Below are 11,694 nucleotides of genomic sequence, written 5' to 3' on the forward strand. Positions count from 1 at the left end.
GGCCCGCATCCCCTTCTGCCCCCTCTCCCACCTATGCTCCGGGTTCAAGCCAGGTGTCCCTGCCCCCCTCGGACAGTGCCAAGTTCCTCCCACTTAGGACCTCAGCCTGGCCTCCCAGGCCATTGTGCAAAATACAGTATGTGAGGGTAGGGGTGTGTGTGTGCGCTCCTCCGAGTGGACCGAACTCGTGTGACGCGGGGGGTGGAGGCGGGCGCCTGCCAGGGATGTGCGTCCATGCCTACGTGTCCCTGAGGTTGGGGCGGGGGTGGCGCCCGGGCCGGGCGGTGCATGCGGAGGGGCGCACGGAGACCCGGCCCCGCCCGAGGCCGTTCGCACCGCGGCCCCGCCCCCGGCTCCGCCCCGCCGGCTTCGCGGGCTGGAGAGCGAGGGAGCCGCGGGCGAGGGATCGCAGGATGAGCGATCGCGGCCCGGGCAGCCGGCAGCGGACGCGCCCCCCGAGCCCACCGGCCCGCGCCCCGCGCGCCCCACGGCCCCGCGGCCCCGGTCCCGGCCGCGCCGCCCGCGTCCCCCGAGGCCTGCGGGCCATGCCCGGCCGGCCCTAAACGCGGACCGGGGGGCGTCCCCTTGCGCCCGGGCCCCGCGCTGGCGCCCCCCGGGCCGCCGCCCGGCGCGGGGGCCATGGCGTTCACCTTCGCCGCGTTCTGCTACATGCTCACCCTGGTGCTGTGCGCCTCCCTCATCTTCTTTGTCATCTGGCACGTAAGGCCGGGCTGGGGCTGGGGGCGGGGTGGGGGGTGGGGGGCCGGGGGCACACAGAGCGGGAGGGGGCCGAGCAGATGGGCTCGGGGTCCGGGGAAACTTGGAACCTCCTCTCCGCTATCCCCCTTCGGTCAGCTTCTGTTCGCCCCCATGAACACCCCCTCCCGTTGTCGCCTTCCTTCCCGGGGCCCCTTTTCTCCGCCGCCCCCGCCTGTCTGTGGGTATGTCAGTTGGTCTCTGACCCCCTGCCCCTGCCCCATGCTGCCTTGGGGTGTGGGGCAGGATTCTGGGATTCTTGCTCCTTTTTCTCCTCCTACCCCCCCCATCAGTCGCCCCCGTTTGTCTGTCCGGCAGTTTGTCTGTCTGCTTGCCCCCCCCCCCCTTTGTGGGTTTTTCCAGCCGGAGTGATGGAGCCGGTTGCCATGGCAACTGCATCTGTTTACAGGACCCACGGATCGCAGAGCCCATTAACCCTTTCCCTCTCACTCACCTCCCTGACCCAGCAGTGACTGGCTCTAAGCAGACCAGAGACCTAGTCCCCACCACCAGCTCACCTTGGGCTTCCCTGCCCCCTCCTTTCTGGGCTTCCCCTCATCAGGTTTCCTTCCCACTTCCCATTTTCCCTCCTCTTCCTTCCCACTTCCCCCTTTGTCTTGTGTCCCCTTTGGTCTGTTTCTCACTCTGGCCTGGCTTCACACCTGCTCTTTCAGAGTGTCCATTTCTCATCCTTTATCCTAATCGCCTCCCCTTAGAGAGAGTCCCTCTCCCTCATTCTCTCTGGGGTCCTCTCCTCAGTGCCCCCCTCTGCCTGGCTCCCTTCCTTTCACCAAGAACTATTATCACTCAGCCTCATTGTTTGGGGCCCTTGGCCCCCCCCTTGACTGCCCTCCCTCCACCTCTGTCCCCTGAGGTTTTGGCCCCCATCCTGATCCCCTCAATGAAGACTGCCCATCTTGGTCGGCCCTGGTCTGTCCATTTCGGCATCCTCTGCTCCAGGACACACCTTCCTGATCTTCATCCCCTCTAGGGGGGTTCCTGTACCTCTCTCCAGTCTCTCTCCCTATAACCCGTTCTTTCCTTCCTCTCGCTTCCTCATTACCTCACCTGCTTATTTCCTGGTCTCCCCACTTGCTCTCTTTTCCTGGGACCTGCTGCCCACCCCATGATCCTCCCTGGCTCTTGACCAATCTCTCCCTTCACCATCCCCCTAGCCCCACTGCTGCCTGTCTCCTCGACATCATGGTTCCATGGACTCTCACTGCACCCCTCCTGTGTAAGGAGTGAACCCCTACAGGCACCTTCCAACACATCCCCCCCTCCCATCTCCAGCGCTCTCCCTGGTTTTGCCTCTCCCTCTCTCTCTCTCTCTGTGGGTCTCTTAATTCCTTTTTCTTTTCTCCCCCTTTGCCTTTTTCTCTTTCTCTGCCTCCATACCCACCCCCCAATCCGTCTTGATCTCTCTGAGCCTCCTATCTCATCCCAGGGTAGTGGACAATCCTGTGGGCTGGGGGCAAGAGAGCTGGGGTCCTAAAGAGCCGAAGAAATTGAGGGTCACAGGCTGGGAACACAGACCTGACCAGTTCCTGGGAGAAAGTTTCCTGGAAATCAAGAAGCCTTGATTCCAGGCCTCTCCCCACCCAGAGACCTCCCACAGGCCCTCTGGGGGTCCCCTGTCCTTAGTGGCTACTCAGAGCAGTCCTCAATCCAACATACCAGTGTCGATGCTTCCTAAGAACCGGGCTCTGGGCAGCTGTGGGAGAGTCAAGGATGAATAAGACTCAGGCTTTGCCCTTGTGAGGCTCCTAGGTTGGGGGAAAGGGCCCAACAAAATATTTATTGAGCACCTATTATGTGTCAAGCATGGTGTTCACTCAGCTATTTAGTTCGGTGATCATAGCAAGTCACTCATGCTGAGTCTGTTTCCTTGTGGATAAAGTGGGTTTGTTGTATATACATCAGAGTGCCCAGAGCACCGCCTACTAAGGGGGGTGGGATGGGCATAGGAGGTGTGGTCCTCATCCAAATTGGTAAGAACCAGAATCTTCCAGGGCAGGACCCCAGATCCCACCCCAGACCCTGAGCCCAGTCCCTACTGGTCGCCAGGCAACCCTTGTGGTGAGTGACGCGTGTCAGCTGTCATCGTGGGGAATTGTTTGTTCCAGGGGGCTGAGTCAGCGCCAGGCAGCCTGGGGGGTGGGAGGCACCACACCCGCTGCCTGCTGGTGGTGCCAGCTCTGGGGCAGACAGACGGCACCCTTCCACTCCCTGCTGGACCCTGTTGCTGTGCCTGGCAGGCAGGTGGCTGCCCAGAGTCCATGGGGGTGGGGGCGCTGCTCCAGATGGCCCCGGCTCCCTCCAGGAAGCCCATGTTCTCTCCCTCCAAGCCGTCTGGGGTCCGGGATGCTTGGGGGTGGTGGGCCCTGTGCCTTCCCCTCCAGCTGGTGCTGAGGGGAGGGGACCTCAGAAGGCTATTCTTCCAGACCTCCTATCATGCCAGCTCCCACTGCCCCCCACCCAGGTCTGTCTTATCATCCTTTCAAACACCTGCACCTCCCAAGAGTTCTCCATCCCAATGAGGACACTGCCATCTACCAGAATGCCCCAACACCCAAAGGCAACTTGGGCCCCTGTGCCTCCACTCTTCTTCAAGCCCACTGGAGTCTGGTTTCTGAATAGCTCTGGAATCCCTCCACACCTCTCCATTCTCACTGCTGCTGTCCTCACGCTGATCACGCCAATCGACGAGCACCCACCCCTTCCCCCATTTCCTCACTGGTCTGTCCTGCCTATGATAAAGTGGTTAAGAATTTTAACGCTGGAGTCTAACTGGGTTAGAATCCTGGCTTACCACTGACTCACTGTGTGGCCTTGGACAAGTGACTTAGACTGTCTCAGTTTCCTTATCTGCAAGACGGATATGATAATACCAGTCCCTACGTCATCAGGTTGTTGCAAGCATTAAATGATTTAGTAAACATAAAGCCTGCTGGCATAGGGTAAACATCATACATGTCTTGGCTGGGACTGTTAGCCAATGTGTACTTCCTTCTCCATCCATCCTAAAGCATTAGCCTGACTGTCCCACCCTGCTGCTTTATACCCCTCAATGGCTCCCCATTACTTTTGGGTTAAAGTCCAAACATCTGGTCCGGGTTCACAGCATCTCCAGCCCATCTTTCACATTCCCTTCTTCCTTCCCACTCACCTTATACTTTCACTCTGACCCCATGGAACCCTCAGCTTCCTGAATGTTCCTTGTTCTTTCAACCTTCTGCCTTTGTACCTACTGTTCCTGCTGCTTGGACTGCCCTTCCCCCATTTGTTCACCAAACACCCACTCAGAGTCCAGCCTGAACTCTGCCCCCGCCACACCTCCAATGCTGGACCAGGCACCCCAATAGCCCTGATCACCCTGGAATATACTTCACAGCTCTCCCAAGCAAGGGAGCCCACCCAGGCGAGACCCCAGCAGTCAGCAAAGGGCAGAAAAAAGACACCATTTCTTGGGATGTTTTGGATGGAAGTGTCGTGAACATGGCTTGACTTGGACATTAGCACACTAGGATTCCAATCCACACTATTGTGTGACCTTGGGCCAGGCCCCGCCCCTCCTTCAACCTCAGTTTCTCCACCTTTGCAGCAAGCTCCATATGGCCCAGAACCCATGTATGAATTCCTCTCTCACAGAAGGATGGGTGGGGGGCCATTAGCTGCTGCCCCAACCCTGACGGGCACACGCCCCTCCCCCAGATCATAGCCTTTGACGAGCTGCGGACCGACTTCAAGAACCCCATCGACCAGGGGAACCCAGCGCGGGCAGTAAGTGATACATGTGCTGTGCCGAGGTGTGTCCGTCCGTCTGTCCTTCCATCTGTCGCAGGCGAAGGGGGGTGGGGGACGGGAAGAAGGGGGGTGTGTGGTGGGACTGGCGACGGTGCCCCTTCCTGTCTGTCCCCGCCCCCAGCAAACACCTGGCGCGGGCTCAGGGCTCGGGTTCCTCCTGGCGGGGCGGCCGTTGCCAGGCTCTGGGCCGTTGCCGTGGAGACGCGGGTGAAGGTCCTTCCATGGTGACGGTTGCCATGGGGACGGCGCGGCTGCTTCCCTGCCGCAGAGTCTGCTCTGGCGCCCCCTGGCGGCCACGCGCAGGTCCGCGGGAGACGTAGGGAGGGCGGCGGGGGCGCCCCCAATGCCCGCTCCTCCGCCTCCCCCATGGCGACCTTTTCCTCCCCCTACAGCGCGAGCGTTTAAAAAACATCGAACGCATCTGCTGCCTCCTGAGGAAGGTCAGTGTCAGGGCCAGTAGCAGGAGGCTTCTAGCCCAGCTCAGCCCTCGTGTGTGTGACCCGGAGCGGGGCCTTGCCCCTCTGGGACCTGCTTCATCTGGTCTGCCACCGGGGGAGGGAGTGGGAGGCTAGCGGCCCCTTTAGTCCTCAGAGGTCACGGTGGGGGGCACCTCCCAAATCCCAGCTCCCCTCTGTGCCCTTGAAGCTGGGGTCTGTCCTGGCACCAGGCAGCTGACCTCTCACCCTCCCTTCCCCAGCTGGTGGTCCCAGAATACTCCATCCACGGCCTCTTCTGTCTGATGTTTCTGTGTGCAGCCGAGTGGGTGACCCTGGGCCTCAACATCCCCCTCCTCTTCTACCACCTCTGGAGGTGAGGGCCTCAGCATCCCCCTCTTCTACCACCTCTGGAAGCTGCCTTGGGGGGAGTGAGACGGAAGAGCAGGGGCGAGATGGGGGTGGGAGCTTTGACGTGGGCACTCAGGCCCCTCCCTCACCCCAGGTACTTCCATCGCCCGGCGGATGGCTCTGAGGTCATGTATGATGCGGTCTCCATCATGAATGCTGACATCCTCAACTACTGCCAGAAGGAGTCCTGGTGCAAACTCGCCTTCTACCTGCTCTCCTTCTTCTATTACTTGTACAGGTGAGGCCCTGCCCATGGCGGTCAGAAGTCAGGGAAGGGATGTTCCAGGTACCATGCCTCCAATTCCAGGAATGGTTGGGCCCCACGTGCCTGCCTTTTCCCCCTAAGGACGAGGGCAACCCAGGGTATGACAGGGTGGGTGACCAGTAGCTGGGCCTATTCAGGACTCGGCTCACTGCCTCATCTTCCCACAGTATGGTTTATACGTTGGTGAGTTTCTAAGGGGGAAGCCGGCCAGGGAGCAAGCCCAGAATGGACCGGACGCCTGTGCACCCCCAGCCCTGCCCCTCGGCCGCAGAGGCCTCAGCCCTGGGGAGGGAGGGGGCACTGGTGCCCCCAGCCTCCTCTCCACCCCTCCACACTGCTGCTGCGGGGACCTCCCGCCTTCAGAGCCCCCTCCCCTTGGACCAGGGCTGGGCAGAGCTCTAAATAGGGGCAGGGGCTCCTCGGCCAGCCTGTAGGCATGGCAGTCAGTCTTGGAAGGGGCGGAACCTCCGGCCTTGTCCACTTGGCGGGGGGGGGACGACACATGGACCCTGCCAAGGGGCAGGGCGTGACCCTGGAAGTTCTGGGCCGCCCCCCTCCACCGCCACCCCGAGGCTCCCCCTGCAGGTGGGGGGGTACCCGCACCGGGAATGAGCAGGCTCAGCAGGGGGGCAGCCCCACCCCTAGTCTGCCCTCTCCCCTCCCCCAGGCTCTCTCTCCAGACCTCCCCCTCTCCCCCATTCCCCCTTACCCCAATCCCAGCCTGTCCTGTCTCTTGGACCTATTTTCTATGTTGCCTGGAGGAGTCCGGCACCCCCTCCCCGGCCATTTGTGACAAAATATGAATAAACTACTGCAAATACGTGGGCCCCAGTTCTGCTCCTGAAAGGCTTGAAGAGGACATGGGGGCAGAGGGACTCTGTAGGGGGCAGCCCTCAGCTAAATCCCCAGTACAGCTAGGCTCAAACCACTGGCCCACGGAACCCTCTAGGGAAACCCCTCAGATGGATCAGAGGCCTCTGAGGTCTCCTCGGCAGCTGCTCCCCTCTATCCTCGCTTTCCTGGCCACAACGAAACAGCCGTTTATTCCTGCTGAAACCCCTCCCTCTGCCTTTCAAAGCAGTATCAAGGCCACCAACTCCAGGAAGCCCTCCCCTGGGTCCCCTGAGCCTGGTAAACCCTGGGCAATGGAGAGACCCCCACCCCACACCCCAGGAACAAGGGTCAAATACAATCAAGGAAATCAAATCTTCAATGTATGGCAAAATCAGTGCCAGTGGGGGTCAGGGGTCACCGGACCAGGTGGAAGGTCAGCCAGTATATGATGAGGGGCTGGAAGGCTGCAGCTCCCAGGGTCAGGTAGAGCTGGAGACGCTGCCGGGGAGCTGGGCCCCCCATGTTGTCAGGGCCCAGGGCTGCTGTTCGCAAAGAGCGCACCTGGAAGAAAGGACAGAGCTGAAGCTGGGCCGGGAGGGAGAGGCTCGTCCCCAGCTCCTACCCCAGGGGGAGAGGCACAAGGGGCAGCCCGACTCACAATGAAGTACATGAGCGAAGACGAAGTCCAGGCCAGCGCCACGTAGTAGCCATCACTGCCGAAGAGCAGCCCTGTGAGCACGCTGAGGATCATCCTGCAGGGGGTGTGGTGCAGGTGCGGGTGAGGGGGAGCGCAGAAAGAGAAGGCTGGTGATCTCCCAAGGGTCCGGGCCTCAAACTGGCCCCACCACCCAGCCTAGGCCCCACCCACCACCACTGGGGCCCTTTATGTCCAATCTGTCTCCACAGAGTCCTAGACTCAAAATGAATCTGGAAGACCTAGGACTCAGTCCTAGGACGTGGATCTGAGACCCCCTTTACTAACCCAGCACAAGGCCCTTCTCCCCTGTGTTCCCAGGATGACTCTCCACACATTCCTGACCTGAACAACAGTACACGGTTCCTGAGGAGAATGTTAAGAACAGCCGGTTCCTCTAACAGAGAAGAGCTAGGGCCCTGAGAGGGGCAGAGGGGTGCCCAGGGTCATAATTCAAGACCACAGCTACACCGACTAGGAACCCATGGCGGCAGGCCCCTCTCCCAGGCCTGCCTCTGGCCTGGCCCATCGGTACTCACCCCACATATTTGTAGCCGCTGTAGGCTAGCAGGTGGAAGATGCTCAGGTCACTGCGCACGGTGGCCAGATAGGCGCCCAGGAGCAGGGCCAGCACCTCCATCACGACCCACACCAGCGCTGTGCTTGCACACAGGCCCAGCACCTCTGGGGAGAACCTATGGCCACCGGGGGAGGGGGAGCATTCAGAAACCAGCCATCCTGTGGCATGTGGGAGACTGAGGACATGGCCTGGGCTTGGGACCTGCCACGGGTCCCCTAGGGAGGTGAGGAGAGAAGTCAGGAGGGGGAGCTGGCGGGAATGGGGGAGGGCGTTGATACTAACCTTTTCTGAATGCCCAGTGCCATCCCAGCCAACAGCACATAGGTGATGAAGGCCATTGCTGCCAAGAACCAGAAAGATGCCATCAGCCTGGTTTCCTCAATCAGAGCCCCCTGGCTAGGTATTTGAGGCCATTTACACTCCCTACCTTCTCCCCATACTTCCTTCCCTGCATATCCCCACATGCCAACCTCCCCAGTCAGCTCCTAATACCCTGCTTGGGATGCCTGTCCCTGCTCAGCCCTCTCTCCCCGTGAAATGCTACCTGACCCCCGGGACCACCGAGCCACCTCCTTCCCTGTCCCTGTGCTAGGACACACCAAATTTTCCTGCTGTGGCTCACAACATATCAGGGGCCAAGGCTATTGCTAATCCTAGACCAACAGGCAGGGGCCAAACTGACCTCCCACAACACTACAGGACTAAAATACAGGCTTCAAGACAACCCAGGCTCCCCCCGAAGTCCGGCCCATGGGGATGACGTCACCTCAGCCAGTAATTTGCAGTCTGGCCACGGGCGCTGGCTTGGGCGCTGGCCATCCCACCAACGGAGAGGGCTCCTGGTTTACCTCTGCTGTTTACACAAAAGCTCAGAGCCACGGGGAGCTGGGCTTTCACACCAACTTTACCTCCTCGGCCCTGTTCTCTGCCCCCTTGACGCACCAGAACGGATGTGCCCACCAGAGAGCATGGGGTCTGGTCAGGAAACCAGCTCTACCACCTACACATAAGCTATGTGCCTTCAAAGACAGTCGTCTCTCTGAGCCTTGGCTTCGACACCTAAAATGGGGACGGCAGTTCCTGCTTTACAAGGTGGCTCTGAGAGCAAACGGAATGAAGGACAGAACCGGTGGCCCTCCCGGAGCAAGTGGGCTGACTGGCTGCCCTGGCAACCCGTCTGAGGGCCGCCCGGGCACACTCGCCCCTCCTCCAGGGTGTCCACCGTGGGCTTCGCCTTGCGCAGGCCCCAGGACAGAGAGGAGTGAGATGCACTCCAAGGACGGCAGCCGACCCCATGCCATGTGGATGGGCAGTTACGGGAACGCAGAAGGGAGCGACCACTTCCTCAGAGGAGGGAATGTCGGCACAGGACTCGGGGGACGAGTAATCGCTCTGGCAGTAACTATTATTTACAGCGTGCTTCCTGCTGGGTGCACATCACCTCACTGAATCTCCACAGCGATCCTTTATGGTAGAGACTGTTGTCATTCCTGGTTTACACAAGAGTAAAAGTAGCCAGCCTGAGGTCCCATTACCGGAAGTTGCAGGACCAGGTCTAAACCCTGGGCTCCAGGGGAAGGACATGGTCCCAGTTAAGAGGCAAGAAGATCTCAAAGGGAGTACCCTGAGGGCCCACTCAGGAAGCTCCTTACCGGTCCCCCTGCTCCGTCTACTGGGTGTCTAGCAACCAGCACACACAAAAGCACCAAGGGCAGATGCTCAATCAATGCACGAGCCTCTCTCTCCTCGTTGGTACCTCCAGGCACAAGTCCCCCCCCGCCCCGCAGCCCAGGTCAAAGACTCACTGGGGATATAGAGGTCAGGGGCGTTGAGATCTTGCCGCGGCGGCACAGGCACATCGCGGCTGGGCTGTACCTCCCAGTTCTGGCGGTGGCAGCAGCCAGGTCAGGAGAAAAAGAGACAATGAAAAGAAAGAAGGGGGTTGAGGTCTGGGGGCCAAACTCTGGGACGGGACGAGGGAGGCACACAGGGCCCCGCCAGCTCACCTGGTGTGTGTAGGGGAAGACCAGTAGCCCCAGCTTCTTGGCCACATAGGCCGTGTCCACAGCAAAAAAATACTTGAGTTTGTTCATAGACACAAAACGGTGCAGCTGGGAGAGGAGAGAGGAGGCTGTGGACAAGCTGCACACCAAACCTCAGGGTGCTCCTCTGTGTGCTCCTTCCCTGAGGGCTGCTGTGAGAATTAGGTGGGATCCCGTGATGCCCCATCCCTGGCCAGAAATCTTGCCACCCTTGCCCTGGGGGTGGGCCACACCTCCTTGTGCACCATGTCCTTCCCGTGGGATGCGATGGAGCTGCCATAGGCCATAGCCACGCTGGCCACTGGGTCCCCAAGCAAGTGGTTGACACTGAAGGCCACGTCGGCTCCTGGGGCTGGGTATCCCCCTGGCTGGCTGGAGTAAGCACCACTTGTGTCATCGAAGAGGGGAGGGGGATCTGGAGCTGCCCGGGCCCTGTGCTTGGAGCCTGTGGGTTTGTAGGTACTAGAGTAGGTGACAGGAATATCAAACATGAGCCCAAACCACCACCCCTTTCCCCAGGCTGGGCAGCCCTTGTATGGGTCCTGGGGCCACCAATCAGTTAGTGAAACCCGGGCTGGATAGGGGTAGGTAACCCAGAAAGAACTTTGATGAGGGATCCTTTTCCAGAGGTGCTAAATGTCGGCAAAGAAAGAGCTGAGGCAGCGCCTGGAAGTGGCTGCCCCCCTGGGGGTTTCTGGGGGCCCTGTCGAGGGAAGTGATCTCTGAACGGAGCCTTGGAAGAGTGAGTAGAAGTTTCCTAGGTGAAGATAACTAACTGGGAGGGCATCCCGCATGAACGAGGATGGGAAAGGCGACAGCTGGGTACCCAAAGGCCCTGGGCTGTGGTGAGGGCCCCTACCAGGGTTATGACAGGTAAAGGAAGTTCTGAAGGCAGACCCCGTTCGTGCCCGGGTCTGGCATGGGAATCCCAGCTATGCTGTCACCGCCCGATCTCAGGGTTGGGCCGAGGGGGCGAAGTCCAGGACGCGTTGTGGAGTCACGCAGGGCAGAAACCCGAAAGACACCCGCCGCCCTGGGGAGCGGTCACGGCTGCCCCTCTCCCTCAGGGTGAGCGGGCAGCGCCGCCGACCCTCCTCCGGCCGGTCGGCCGCGCGTCCCGCCCGCCCCTCGCCCCACGCACCGTGGGCTCCGTAGCCCGAGTGATAAGCCATGGCCGCGATGCTGGCGCTCCCCGAGGGCCCGCTGCGCCGCCCCGTGGGTACGAATACTAATAAGGCAGCTGCTCAGCTTCTTGGGCACCGACCCGGGTTATGGAGCAGCCCGACACGTCCGCGAGCTCTTCGACCACAGCCGCCATGTCCTCAGCGTTATCCTCCGTCGCCTGCCATTGGCTTGTCGGCGGCGCTAGCTCACCCCTCCTCTCTCCCAATTGGTTGCTGGCGCGGCCTCGCCGAATTAGATTCGGCAGTAATCAACTTCCGGGAGGGGGGATAGGCGGAGCAATCCGAGGCGCTCTCGGATTGGATGCTGGGTTTGTTAGTTCGGGGCCAGAGCAGCCAATAGATGGGTTAAGGTAGGAGGAGGGTGAGAATTACTTCCGCGCCTGCGCAGTGGGGCACTTGACGCTCGTCGTGCCACGACTACACCAGGTGGAGACCTGGCGGAGGAGGGAGTACGGGAACGGAGTTTCACTCGGGGGACGTACCCCAGGAGGGAATGGGTCCGTGGGCTCTACCAAGTCCCGCCCCTTGGGTCTCCTGCTCCTCCCTCTCAATGCTAGCTTTCCTCTCCCGTCCTCCATACTAACCCACCCCGCCAGTCCTGGCACGGAGCCCGGGCAGCGGCCGAGGTGTTCGGAGGAGGCCGGGCGGGGCAGTGACAGCGCGGCCCAGCGAGCCCCGGAAGCTGAC

General features: G+C 60.7%; 2 protein-coding genes across 2 annotated transcripts; one reads left to right on the forward strand and one right to left on the reverse strand.

Moving 5' to 3' along the window:
- The first annotated feature begins 641 nt into the window (after positions 1-641).
- CNIH2 (cornichon family AMPA receptor auxiliary protein 2) lies at positions 642-6,146 on the forward strand. Its single transcript, XM_035013315.1, has 6 exons — positions 642-720; positions 4,471-4,539; positions 4,956-5,003; positions 5,261-5,373; positions 5,503-5,646; positions 5,841-6,146. Exons 1-6 carry the CDS (start codon positions 670-672, stop codon positions 5,866-5,868), a joined length of 453 nt encoding a protein of 150 aa, XP_034869206.1. The 5' UTR covers positions 642-669; the 3' UTR covers positions 5,869-6,146.
- Positions 6,147-6,860: 714 nt separating this feature from the next.
- Positions 6,861-11,184, reverse strand: YIF1A (Yip1 interacting factor homolog A, membrane trafficking protein). Its single transcript, XM_035013316.1, has 8 exons — positions 10,965-11,184; positions 10,057-10,268; positions 9,788-9,892; positions 9,587-9,665; positions 8,064-8,121; positions 7,741-7,896; positions 7,166-7,259; positions 6,861-7,068 (listed from the first exon to the last, which is right to left on the reverse strand). Exons 1-8 carry the CDS (start codon positions 10,993-10,995, stop codon positions 6,922-6,924), a joined length of 882 nt encoding a protein of 293 aa, XP_034869207.1. The 5' UTR covers positions 10,996-11,184; the 3' UTR covers positions 6,861-6,921.
- Between the last annotated feature and the right edge of the window lie 510 nt (positions 11,185-11,694).

Source organism: Mirounga leonina, unplaced genomic scaffold, assembly GCF_011800145.1.
Source record: "Mirounga leonina isolate KUSES-001 unplaced genomic scaffold, KU_Mleo_1.0 Mir_166, whole genome shotgun sequence".
In the NCBI taxonomy this organism is placed as follows: Eukaryota; Metazoa; Chordata; class Mammalia; order Carnivora; family Phocidae; genus Mirounga; species Mirounga leonina.

Coding starts and splice junctions, on each gene's coding strand:
- YIF1A (XM_035013316.1), bottom strand. CDS start 10,995: ATGGCTTATCACTCGGGCTACGGAGCCCACG. Junction 7,897..8,063: donor GCACTGGGCATTCAGAAAAG/GTTAGTATCAAC, acceptor CGGTGGCCATAG/GTTCTCCCCAGAGGTGCTGG. Junction 7,069..7,165: donor CTTCGCTCATGTACTTCATT/GTGAGTCGGGCT, acceptor CCTTTCTTCCAG/GTGCGCTCTTTGCGAACAGC.
- CNIH2 (XM_035013315.1), top strand. CDS start 670: ATGCTCACCCTGGTGCTGTGCGCCTCCCTCATCTTCTTTGTCATCTGG. Junction 5,004..5,260: donor TCTGCTGCCTCCTGAGGAAG/GTCAGTGTCAGG, acceptor TCCCTTCCCCAG/CTGGTGGTCCCAGAATACTC. Junction 5,647..5,840: donor TTCTTCTATTACTTGTACAG/GTGAGGCCCTGC, acceptor ATCTTCCCACAG/TATGGTTTATACGTTGGTGA.